We start from the raw sequence: 13138 nt of genomic DNA on the forward strand, positions 1-13138 counted from the left end.
TTATTTTAATTTCTAGTTTTCATTATAAAAATATTTCTAGTGAAATAACACTATATATATATATATAATAAAGTTCTGCGTAGACCTTATTTTATTTGGAGACTTTGAAGACCATGATCTTAACCATCCATCACTATCTAATCTAAAGGCCCACATTTTATCTAATTTTCAACTTTTTAAGAAATATTAGGGGATATACATATATTTGTAAAAACGTGACTATATATTCTGTATACATTTGGATCACATAACCAACTGCCCGTCAGTTTCTAAGCATCGTTACTATAGGCATTCAGTTATTTAATATATCTCTTCCAATTCCCTAGATTTTATCTATCTCTCTAATTAATAACGACATCATGCAATTTCAATATCCCGATCTCAAGTATTCTTCCTTCATTCAAGTTTTTGGTCTTGTTTTTTTACCGGTCCATATTGTTAAGACTGAGCATTATGTCTGATAAAGCAGAGTCTTTAGGTATTTCAATTGTTCATTATTTATTCATTTTTTTAATGTATATTGTATGTGATGGTCTTTGTACTTGTGTGTATACATCTTTGTTTTTTTGAAATTTGATGTGGTACTTTCCATTGACAAAATATATTTGTGTGTAATTTTATTCACTTAGTACACATGAATATGTAGAACATGTTTGGATTGATTATTTAACTCAACTTTTTGATTGTTCTTCTTTTTTAGGTTCAATTTTAGCTCCATGTGTTGATAGTTATGATTCAGAACAACCAAGCTCAGAATCGGAAGTTGAAAGCTCAGAATCAGATGAAGATATGGATGATATAAATAATGTGGATGAATCAGAGTTTTCATATTCCATTGATGCATATGGTAGAAATTATTTCATACCGAAATGCGAAGAGCAACACAAGCCACAAATAAATCGGCATTTACCAACTTAAGAGGATGCATATTATTTTTATTATCTATATGGTCAGAGATGTGGATTTAATATGCGGAAGTCTACAAAGAAAATGGGCTCAAAAGGAATATTGTTGGCTAAATACGTTGTATGTAACAGGGCTGGCACCCCTTATCAGAACAGGTCCAAAATTTTAGATGATAATGGTTTCGAGGTAACGAAACCACGGAGGAAAATAACATCTCGTAGATGCAATTTCAAGGCACAAATTATTTTGAAACCTGCAGGACAAGGTTTTGTGTTTATGGGTTTTATTGAGGAACATAATCATCCTCTAGCAACAAGAGATGCTAGAATATTTTTACGCTGTAATAGGAATTTGTCAGTTGCTAATCAGAATTTTATTATGGACTCTTCAAAAGAAAACGTAGGTGTAGTAAAATGCCATGCTATAGCGAAGGAAATGATGGGTTCGTATGAAGATATATGTGCAACTGTTAATGATTTTAAGAATTTTTCTAGGGATGTAAAAGTTCGTATTGGACCCCACGATGCTGATATGATTTTGGAAAAATTCAAGTTGAAGGAGACCTCTAACAACAAAATTTACTACGATTATAAAGTTTATAGAGATGGTCATTTGACTGGACTTTTTTGGACGGATGCAATAGGTCAAGCAAATTTTGATGTATTTGGTGACATGGTCTCATTCGACCCTACTTTTCGGACGAACAAGTATGTTTTTCAGTTTAACAATTTTATATAGAATTCAATAAATTCTTTATATGTCACTACACCATATATGGGCTATTGCAACCCCAAAAAAGTGTAGTAAAAGATACCAAATATGTTACAATAGAGGTTTTTGCAACATTTGTACTAAAATTCAGCGTTGCATTTACTGCCGTTGTAATAGAAACCTATAGCAACATTTTTTGGACTTATTGCAACATTTAAATGTGTCACAATAACTCGCTTTATTGCAACATTTTTGCCAGTTTTAGCAACATATTGATGGTGTTACAATAAAATACTGCAACACTTTCCAGTAACATTTTGGAGTCTAATGTGTTACAAAAGTCAATTTATTGCAACATTTTTATGTAACACTTTTTCCCTATTGGCATAATTTATCATTTTTAGCAAAATTTTACTACAACACTTGTGTTCCTATTGTAATGCTTTTAATAGTTTTAGCAACATTGTAGTGCAACACTTGTGTTCATATTGTAATGCTTTTTAATAGTTTTAGCAACATTAATTTGCAACACTTTTTATTACTCTAAGTTGCAATATCCTGTTTGAAATGTCAAAAACCATCCCAAAATCACATAAACCTGATTTCACATTTCTTGCAAATCTAACAAAGTACAAATCAATAAAGCCCAAACAAAGTTGGCTTATACCACAAGATCATCTTGCATCTAGCAAGTAATTTTACAAAGTCGAAATACATAATCAACGTACACATCATAAATCTTGATAAAGCTAATTAGTCTTTCATGTCTAAGTAGCAACATACCAATAGTATGCATATTTTAAATAAAAGTACAGATAGGATATTTCTTTTTAGGAACTCATCAAAATTTGTAATTTCTGCAGAGAATTTCAAGCCTTGCTGCTTTGTAGGCAACGAAAGATTATCGTTAATCATCGTATTCTGATGGAACAAACTAATGTGCCCCACTGCACAAACTCTTATGTTCCATACCACTAAGTCTTCTTTGTATTCACTTCTAACCTACTGTAATAGTCCTTGGAATGGCCAAATTGATTAGGAATGCCACGACAGTCAAGTTGCACAGAAGGAAACATCTCTATCACCATTCTGAAATAGAAAGTAAGACAAGATCTTTCACATATAAGTTTCTGAGTTCTCAGGACTCTTTAGTCAACTATATTTATACAGGAAGCAGCCCTATAATTGATAAAGGTATAATCTTAATTTAACAATTCATACGGCATAAATCAGCTCTATACATGTAACCTGAGGTGATTTGGTCAAATAATATTATATCTTAGCTGGCACCCGACAACAAATTTTGACATTAGTACTGTTGTTTAGATCAATATAATATACAGTTTCATTGATATTTTAAAACAACACAGAACAATAATCAGGTATTGAAAGAATTATACTACTTAAGTAGGACTCTAATCTCTAAAGTCTAGACGATCTGAGTACGTCTTTCTAGGGTATTCTCTGTTTCACCTAATGTTTTTCATTCTGAGAGTTAATAATTAGATAGAAAAAAACATAGTTCTCCATATGTCTAGTACAATAACAGTAAGTAGTATATAGATTCTTACTTGAGCATTCGTATCACATAGCCTCTTTTTCCTTCTTCCTTTCTATTTAAAAAGAATTCCCGCTTAACAGCATCACAATTGAGCTCGTACATGATAGCTGCATACTCTCTGTCGTCCAAGTCGAGTTTCTGTAATTCTATATCCACTCTTCTCGCTCCGTATTTATCTCTTTGATCATGCAGAGACATGTTGATACTACTGCAAGTATTCTGACAATTCAAAGTTCTACTAAGACTACTCGAACTCCTTGGAGAAGTCACAACTAGCTTTTGGTACACAGTATAATTAGGAAACTTTAACACTTTGTCAAATATGACGCCCGTCTCTTTACCAAGTCTCAACCTTAAACATGCACGGTGTGATCCCTATATTTGTATCATTACCATTAAAATTCGTTGGACAAAGATAACTAGAAAAACTAAGAAAACAACTTACCACTTACCCCTTTTGATTCCTCATAAAAAATTCGGTCAAGCCCGCTGGTCAAATCTTTAAATTTGGCTTCATCAAAGGACTTTCTGATGAAATTTAAGCAATCAGCTCGACTACCAGGCCTGCGCCTGATATTAATCTTCTCCATAGAAATTTATTGCTTCTCTGATGGACATTTTCCTACGAAGAAACCAAAAAACAATTATACAATAAAATTTAGAGGGCAAGAGATACGCTAACTGCAGGCCCAAGTTTATGTTCAAGAACTAGGCAAAAAAATGCACAGAAAACACACACACGCATACAAACTTTCAACAGGTCACTAACCTCTACATAAGTTGGAGCTGCAATACGTCTGGATGGTTCATTCAGCGGACTATAATAATCAATTTTTTTATGTCCAGTCGAAGGGATATTCTCCTTCAAGATAAATTAAAAACAGAAGACCCCTTCTAGATCAACATATTTCAACGTCCAGAGAAATATGTCACAAGAAATGGTCTTAAGCGTTATCATGTTCTGTGTTACCCAACACTGGACAAAAAAAAGCCTATGATCAGGTCCAAATTATCTCTGCAGTGATTTTAATTTTTTTTGTCAAGGCAATTTCAGAATTCTGGTATTACACTAAAAAAGACTTTATTTTTAATGCACAGTTGTCAAATTACTTTGCATTGAATCTGTCTCTCTGAACTTAACTCCCTCCATGATACAAATCATGTTTATTCTAGGCATGTTGTAGAAGCAATCTGATGAATTTGGAATACAATCTACTCGAACATTGTTTAAGTAGCAGTACCAAAACAAGATGATAGTTACTAGTTACAATTAAGCTATATACTAAAAATGAATGTCAATACAAGCGTTTAGTTGAAGGCACATACAAAAGCTGCAAAATTAAGAAAAATGCTTTAAAATAAGCATTTTGTTGAAAAGTGCATCTCGTCCAAACATAAGAGCATAGTATAATCTTAGAATAACAAATCTACTAGTGCTAGAATGAGCCATATTATTGACTTTAACATATGGACTATAGTTTACAAGTCAAGATCAAATTCCGAACAGTAGAGCAAAGAGATAATATTACCTGGATTGGGTTTTTTGCAATCAATATTCCATCAATACCACCGCCAATTACACGACCATCCGGACCTGCTAGTGAGACGCTTAATCTGCCAGTCCTTTTAAAACTGCCATTCTCAGAGACTGTAAATGAGCCCGTTAAGGATAAGATCTCAAATCGACCCTGCAAATTCATAGAACCTTATTCCATTTTATCAATAAATTGTTGACAAAGTTAATGTGAATACATGCACATATTAGCTTAGAAATATGTACAATATGCTAGAAAAGAGAAAATCAATTATCAGGGGGAATACCATAATCATATTTTAGAAAATTGAGAGAGATCAAAGGCTGTAAATATAGAGATGTCTCCCCTAGTCAGAAATCAAAGTAGAAACAACTCTTCTATACTAATTTGTAGCTCCACAAGTTCATCACTTCATATTAGTAGCAACACTAGTGTACATGAACACTTTTTCTCTTTGTATCTGCAATCTCATTCAGTAAATTCAGTACATACTGAATTTACTGAAACAAAAGATTAAAATACAAATGAGCAAGAGATATCATAGGATCTCTTTCAACAGAAGTGTTGTAGGCTTGTTGTAGCTCTTTTCTCTGATGATAGATAATAAAAGTACTTTGATATTGAGCCCTATATAGTAAAAAATATATATTTTATCTACTGTATTAATATTTTTTATCTACTTCAAGCCTTGGAGTTATAAAAGTATGGTAAGACAAATAAATCTCTATATGTAATATCTAAAGTTTACAACACTGAAAATAACCTGTTATCTTCGGTAACACCGTTAGTTCTCCAAAATCTAGTCAATGCTGCAAGTGATAAAGCACACTTCAACGCTTCAACCTAATTCCAAATCAACAACATCAAATGTCAATCACGTGCCTTACTAATAAAAAGTAGTAATTTATAAAAACATACAGTAAACTTAAACAATTTTCTCACCAAAAAAATCGCAGTAGTGACACTATAATCATACTTCCCAGCTATCTTCGACCACACAATAAGTATAGCTTGTGAACTCGTGAGAAACGTGAGTGCTAGTGTAACAACCGTTCTATTAATTCCAATCACACAAACACAAACAAAAAATACACAAGTTTAAAATCAAACATACTGACATAACCAAATCAATTAAATTTTATTTATAATTCATCAATTAGTTAGCATTACTCACTTGAGCTTCCACTTCGATTTATCGCCAATTTTCCCATCCGATTTCGACAAAATACTGTCCATAACTGCTGAAATCGACATATAAATCTCCGATAAACAACAAATTAAACTCGTACAATTACTCATATATTAGCAGTATATAATCAAAATTTTGTATTGTCTTGGACCAAAACTATATCTTAATTCCACTAATTCCAACAATTGAAAAATTCAATTAATCAAATATATAATAAAAAACTTTCACTTGTATACATATATAATCAAAAATTAAGAACATAGATTAAGAGCTTTAATCCAATATATAATCAAAAACTTCACTTGTATACATATATAATCAAAAATAGATGGGTAATCTACCTCTAACTGAAACTTGAATTGAATATCCACTCGAATTTGCTCAAATCAGTTCTAGATTTTGGGGATTTACTGTAATCGACTATAGTTAATCGACTTTATGGAACAAAGAAATTTACAAGGGATGAATGACATAGATGATTGATTCAGATGGGTGAGAGATGGTTGAGATAGATGAGCGAGAGAGATGGGGGAGAAAGAGACGGTCGAGGGAAAGATGAGCGGCTGAGAGAGAGGTGCGATATAGAGATATGTGGTTTTCTAAAATAAAATTTATTTTGAGTAAACAAATATTTGGGGGCAATTATTATGCCGCTCCTTGAAAAATTTCAATTCCCGCCTAAAAGTTTTAGTCAATTGTATTAAAAATGTAGCATGTATTGTAACACTTTTTTAAAAGTATTTCAATTGTTTGAAATTGTGAAAATAAACTTTTTGTTTGCAACGCTTTCATATTTTTTGTAGCACTTTTTAAAAGTGTTGCAATATACTAGTAACTTTCGTGGCTATAGTAACACTTTATGTAACACAAATATATATAGGGCTTGCAATAGGTCATATATGGTGTAGTGTGTAAAGAGTTTTTTAGTATTAACATTGCTTGATATATTTGTCGATTTTTCATTTTCATAATTCGGATACAACATGTTTTTTGTACCATTCACTGGTGTTGATAACCACTGGAAAAATATAACTTTTGTTGTTGGTTTGATGGAAAAGGAAATTTATAAGAACTTCAAATGGCTTCTTTTAGCATTCAAGAAAGCAATGGGACGTGTCCCTCCGTGTGTCATCACAAATCAATGTCCTTCTATAAATAAGGCGTTACGTAATTGATGGAAGAAAGCAAAGCATAGGCTATGCATGTGCATATTATGAACAGGTTACCCTCAAATGTGTGTAAATGTTAAAGTTTTTTGTGGTTTTTTTTTTAATTTGTTAATTCAAAAAGTAATTGTTATTCTTGTCTTTATTGTTAAAGGTTGGTCCAGCTCTTTTTTAGACAAGAAATTTGTAGAGAAATTAAAGTATGTTCTATATTCAGGTCAACTTAAGCCACACGAGTTTGTAGAAAGATGGAATGATGTAATTGCAGAATATAAATTGGAGGATAATGCATGGTTTACTAAATTATTCAATATGTGTGCTCAATGGATTCCGGCTTATTTTTCGGATATTGAGATGGCTGGTTTATTAAGAACTACTTCTAGGTCTAAAGTTTGAATTTTTTTTCCAACATTTTCATGAAAGTGGTGACACCTTGGTCGAATTTTACTCTAGTTTTGAGAGTGCCATGGACAAGCAACGTCTTAGGTATGCAGAAGATGAGAAGAGGTCTGAACAGATTCCACTACCAGATACGACAATGATCATCGAGAAGGATGCATCTAAATTGTATACGTTAGAAATTTACTATCTTGTAAGGGAAGAGATTAAGGGTGTGTTTGGTATTGCTGTTGCAAACAGCAACTATAGCTTTTCGCTGAAAAACAGTTAAAAACTGTTTGGTAAAATTAAGAAGCTGATTTTCTGAAAGGTGCTTTTGGCGTAAAAGCTGTTGTTAGAAAAAGCAAGATCCCCCATGCTTTTCATAAAAGCTGCTTTTCAGCTTTTACGGGAAGCAGATGCTGATTTTACCATCAAATCTCATCAAAAACATTAGTTTTTGTAAATTTTTACATTAAAACATACACAAATTAAAAATATTACCAAACAATTATTTGATTTTTTCAACAACACATTTTTGACCAGCACTTTTTCTAACAGCACATCAATTTTTAACAGCAATCTCAAACAGAGCCTAAGAGTGCTTGCTTCCATACTAGTATGGTAGACATGACAAGGGACAATGAGTCAAGAATTTTCGAGTGTAAGGACGAACTTCTACACGATACAATATTTGAGGTATATTATTTTACATAACGAATCATTCTTGAATCAGTATTATAAAATAAGCAGAGGTACTGAGTTATAATATGGCTTATTTTATTGTTATGTCTTTGTAACATATTAACTTACATTCTATTCCTTATTGAGTATGATTCATTGATGGTCTGCTTCTATTTTTTGCAATGTGATAAACGAAATTGTATGTAAACACAGTGTTGTTATTTTACCATGATTTATTTAATCATTTTTCACAAAAGTATTCTATTTGCTTTATTTTATCTTTGTCAGGTCACGGTCAGACTAAGTGATAACTATATGGAATGTAGCTACAAGTTTTTTTCAGAAAGAGTTATTATATAGACATGCCTTTGCTGCTTTGCATCAATGCATTATTAAACAAATTCCCAAAGAATTTGTTAAGCCCTACTGGTTTAAGAATGCTGTTAGACATCATTCATTTCTTGGTTCTTCTGAACTAAAAGATATTTCTGCAGCACGGGATAGAAAAAATTTTAAAAGGACACGGGCATGGTTTGAATTTAATAATTGTATGAATATTGCAGGTGAAGATGAGGAGAAGTTAGATTCTGTAATTTCAGGAGTACATTCAATAAATGTTGCGATATCTAAAAGCACATATGCCACAACTGATCAAGGAGCCGTTGGCAGAGCAGATGAGTTTTTTGATCCTGCTCCACAATCACAAATTTATGTTCTAAATCTGAACATAAGTAGAAACAAGGGATGTGGTAGCAGGATAAAGAGCAACCATGATATAGGTGCTGCAACAGGGAAGGGAAGAACATGTAGTCGATGTAATAAAACAGAAGAGCACAATGCACGGAGTTGTCCATTAAACAAAAAATCTGGTTGAATTTGAATTATTTTCACATATTTTTATTTATTTTTTTCACATTATCATAAGTACATTAGATATTAATTTTATGATTTTATATATTAGTTTGATTAAAATTTTGGATATTATTTTTTTTTATCATTTTCTTAACCTCCGTTGCTTTGCAGTGGTAAGAAATGTTAGTCGATTGTCCTAGTTATTATAAATATCTATCTGATTTATGGATTTTTATTTAACTTCCATAGCAAATTGTCATTCCCTTTAAGGCTTGTTGTGTTATTTTGACCTCTGCATTATAAAAGATGAAAGATGCATTAATATATCTCTGAATTTTATTGCATCTACGGCTTTATCTTTTGCCTTAGCAATTTATTTCTTTAATTTTGTCATCGCATCTTCGGCTTTATCTTTTTGTCTTAGCGATTTTTAGGATTTTTACTCATGGCCCTACTGCTTCTTATGTCCTTTTTCGGCCCCAAGTGTTAAAGGCCGAGGTCCAAGTCCGAAGGGAAGCTGGGGCTGTTGACACTAGGAAGGGCTTCTGTTGTACGAAGGAACAAGGATGGTGGTCATCTTCGGATTGCCCTTTGACCAGCATGACTTCGTTCCTTCGGTCAACATTGGTACTTGTAAAAAGTAGCTTATATTAAGCCAAGGAGAGGATGGGCTGGTTTTCTTGTTACGCCCAGATTCCTTTGGATGGATGAACAGACTTCGGCCTCCGCAAAGATAGCTTCGGTTGTGACCTGAAAGTGAAGATAATGCGAGGGATTCTTCCCCCGATTCACCTCTGATGTGAGAATAAGAATCTGGTTGTATAGTGGGTAGAAAATAAAAGAAAGTAGAATGTTTGAGAGAATGAATATATGATTATTTCTTACTTTCCCATGGATTTTATACCCATTTCTGCCATAAGTATCCTTACGTTACTCATCATTAAGGAGGGAGTGAAAAGGGGGCGTTATGCCTCTTTTGCTTTCCAACAGTTGGGAGGAAAGGTGGGCCTTAGCCTGTGGCACTCCGTGGGCCTTCATCTCATGGGCCTGGTGGACCTTCGGCCCAATAACACAATCGTCAGATGGGCCTTCATTCGGTGGGCCTTATTGGGCCCATAGCCAACATGTCCCTATCCTTCGGTCGGGCCTTCGGGCGGGCCGATGGACATCAGTTTTGGCCCATATTGGGGCGAAGAAACCCTAGGGCGATTGCTTAAGTTTAGCCTTGATCTTCGTTCGTACACGTGGTAAGTTTGTGGAAGTTTGTGGGTGCATTAATATGACAGCTGTTGGCACGTCGTTTCATGGCTCAATCTCAGTCGTTGAATCTTACCATTTCAATCTGGGTCATCCATTTCAAAGCTCCCCAAACGTCGGCTCTTTTGGCACCTAAATTCATTTTTGAGCGCCTATATAAAGGATCACAGTGTACTCTATTTTCTTTTTAACATTTTCCAGCATCCAAATATTAACAACAACAATCATTGTTGAGTTCTCCGATCACAGGCAGCAACAACTCTACATTCCCAGATCATCCCATCTCAGTAAAAGAACATCTTCAAATCAGTAAGTCTCTTTTTCCATTTTTTGTGCATTTTGTGCTTCCATGCAAGTTTAACAGTGTTATTTTTGCATGTAAGTCCAAGGACTCCTTCCTGGGCTTTGTATGTATTTGAGAGTTGTGTTTTGGGGTTTTTGGTTTATGGGATATTTTTTCGGTAGTTAATAGGAGTTTTCTGGGGTTTTGTTTGTTTTAGGGGCGCCCTACGGGTTTAAAGATGGCATGCGAGGTGTTCTCTGGCCAAGAACTCTCTTTGGGGGGTTCTTGGCTGTAGAACATCCTTCAGGAGCCGACCCAGGGTGTAGATATTTGGTCTGGAGTTTAAAGATGGCAGGTGAAGGGTTTTGGGGGGCAAGAACTTTCTTCGGGAAACTTGTTAGTTAGAATATCCTTCGGTAGCCGACTCCAGGCTCCTTCTCTGTTCGCTCGGTTCTAGGACATGTACTCGGTCCTTCGTCCTTTTTATTTTTCTTTTTGGTTTAATCTGAGTACATGGACTAATATCTCTCTATTTCCGAATACATGGACATGGACCGAGCGAATCATCCGGCAGAGACATGGGACCCAAGGTCAAACAGTTCGGCCGGGACATCTTCTATCCGAATGTTATGCCCAGATTCCTTTGGGATGGATGAACAGACTTCGGCCTCTGTGAAGATAGCTTCGGTTGTGACCTGAAAGTGAAGAGAATGCGAGTGATTCTTCCCTCGATTCACCTCTGGTGTGAGAATAAGAATCTGGTTGTGACCTGAAAGTGAAGAGAATTCTAGGAATGCCGTCTTTTTATGGATTTTGTTGAGCACTACAGATCATCAGCCCTGCATCATTTTGCTACCTCAAAATACATGGCTGGCAGTAATAGATATTGGCAGAATCCTTACTGTCATAGCTATCTCAGAATCCTTACCTTCATCCAGTGATCTCTGATTGATTTTGGCAGACCCAAAAATTATGTACTCATCATCAACTGTAAAAAAAAGAAAAGAAAAACGAATATCTTAATTTTATATCGAACTATTAAACACATAAGAAATCAGTTCAAGTATACAAGACATTAGAGCCTGCTGCTTACCTATCATCTTGGCATGCACATAGATCATAAAGCTCTATTATAATCTGTATTTGGATCTGGCTGTTGTGGAGGTTCATACTTTCCACTCCTCTTTACCTCACGATTTCTAAAACTAGAAAAATGTCAAATAATTTCTAGGGTCCTTCTCGATTTCGTTAGCCTGGAGAGCCTGAACAATATCCTTATACATCATCTCCACGCCCTTCTTTTCCAGTACAAAATGGCTTGAACTGATGCACTCTCTGGTAGACCTTCTGGCCATATTGGGACCACAACAGAAACAGTGAACCTCTCTCCAGCCTCGATTGTTCTGCTAAAACATATAATATCTATACTTTAGAATGCTCTATAAAAGCTCTCTTCAAATGTCACATGGCCCAAAGTCTTAAACTACTTTAACAAACCAGGGTCATTTTAAATCAAAGCTTAATGATAAGAGTATGCAGCATCCTGATTGATCTGTTTGTTATTATCCTACGTTTCACTTTCAGAATTTTAATCTACTTCTCTGTAATTGAAAAAATAGTGTCGCACACACTCATATTTTTAATCTATCAATTTGAAATTGACCATAATCTACTGCTCATGGTTGCACTAAAAAATAAAAATTAAAAATGAACATAATTCATTAATTAGAGAAATAATCCATACTACAATATTTCCAAATCCAGTGATAAATAAAGAAATACAATGAAATAAAAGTACTTTAACGTCTCAAATACTAATTACCTAAAACATAGAAACTTGATCTACGTCCTTCATCCCACTACTTTTTCCCCTTCCCGAAATTTGCTGCACTTTCAAGTATACGAGCCTTCTTTGAATTTCCCGTCCAAGTTAACAATCTATGACAGTAGATAATCCTGAGCTTGTTTAGAAGTGCTTTTTGATAATCCAGCAACAAAACATTATACAATTATATATATATATATGATATGATTTTTGTTATCCAAATTAGTTTAACAAATAGACCTTACAACTTTATCTTACCTTTTCAATTCGTAACCCAGACTTCCATCTAAACAAGTTCCCCATGTAAGTCTCCATGTGGCGCTTTGCAAAAATAGCACAGTCAACCGAATTTTTAACGGTTTGCCATCCCATCCTTACAACTCTAGGTACTAGATTAGTGATCTCGAGTTCTTTTGACACGTTATAAATAGAAATCCAATGGCAGAAACATTCATGTTATTTTAATGGCAACTAAATATCTACAGAACTCAGTACTATAATTCCACACTCCGTATATACTACTATTCTAAGAATTTTAAAAACTTACCAATCGCGCCGGTAGATCACAATATATGTCACGTACCTCTCCGGTGTGGACTATGTTATTTATGATCTCCAGAGAAGGTTTCCTCATGTTATAACATATTACGTAGTGATGCCCCAGACTATAAATTGGGAAAAAGAATTGTACAAGGAAAAACCTCAAAAGTTAAATAAAATGATGTGGCATTAAATAATTGGGAAAAAAAGTTTGCAGTATATTTTTATTTACTTACCATATCAAAATATAT

The 13138-nt window shown here is 34.2% G+C and overlaps 2 protein-coding genes and 1 long non-coding RNA gene across 3 annotated transcripts; 1 reads left to right on the forward strand and 2 right to left on the reverse strand.

The window, feature by feature from the left end:
- Positions 1–969: 969 nt before the first annotated feature.
- On the forward strand, positions 970–1644 carry LOC141665801 (protein FAR1-RELATED SEQUENCE 5-like). The gene has a single exon (XM_074471784.1). It carries the CDS (start codon positions 970–972, stop codon positions 1642–1644), a length of 675 nt encoding a protein of 224 aa, XP_074327885.1.
- Positions 1645–2496: 852 nt separating this feature from the next.
- On the reverse strand, positions 2497–4144 carry LOC141664104 (uncharacterized). Its single transcript, XM_074469995.1, has 4 exons — positions 3948–4144; positions 3631–3800; positions 3189–3553; positions 2497–2706 (listed from the first exon to the last, which is right to left on the reverse strand). The coding sequence occupies exons 2-4, from the start codon at positions 3766–3768 to the stop codon at positions 2592–2594; spliced, it is 618 nt and encodes a 205-aa protein (XP_074326096.1). The 5' UTR covers positions 3769–3800; positions 3948–4144; the 3' UTR covers positions 2497–2591.
- A 1331-nt stretch (positions 4145–5475) lies between these two features.
- On the reverse strand, positions 5476–5927 carry LOC141666800 (uncharacterized). Its single transcript, XR_012552362.1, has 3 exons — positions 5888–5927; positions 5656–5767; positions 5476–5556 (listed from the first exon to the last, which is right to left on the reverse strand). It is a non-coding gene; the product is annotated as an uncharacterized LOC141666800 (long non-coding RNA).
- Positions 5928–13138: the final 7211 nt, after the last annotated feature.

Source organism: Apium graveolens, chromosome 6 (assembly GCF_009905375.1).
Source record: "Apium graveolens cultivar Ventura chromosome 6, ASM990537v1, whole genome shotgun sequence".
In the NCBI taxonomy this organism is placed as follows: domain Eukaryota; kingdom Viridiplantae; phylum Streptophyta; class Magnoliopsida; order Apiales; family Apiaceae; genus Apium; species Apium graveolens.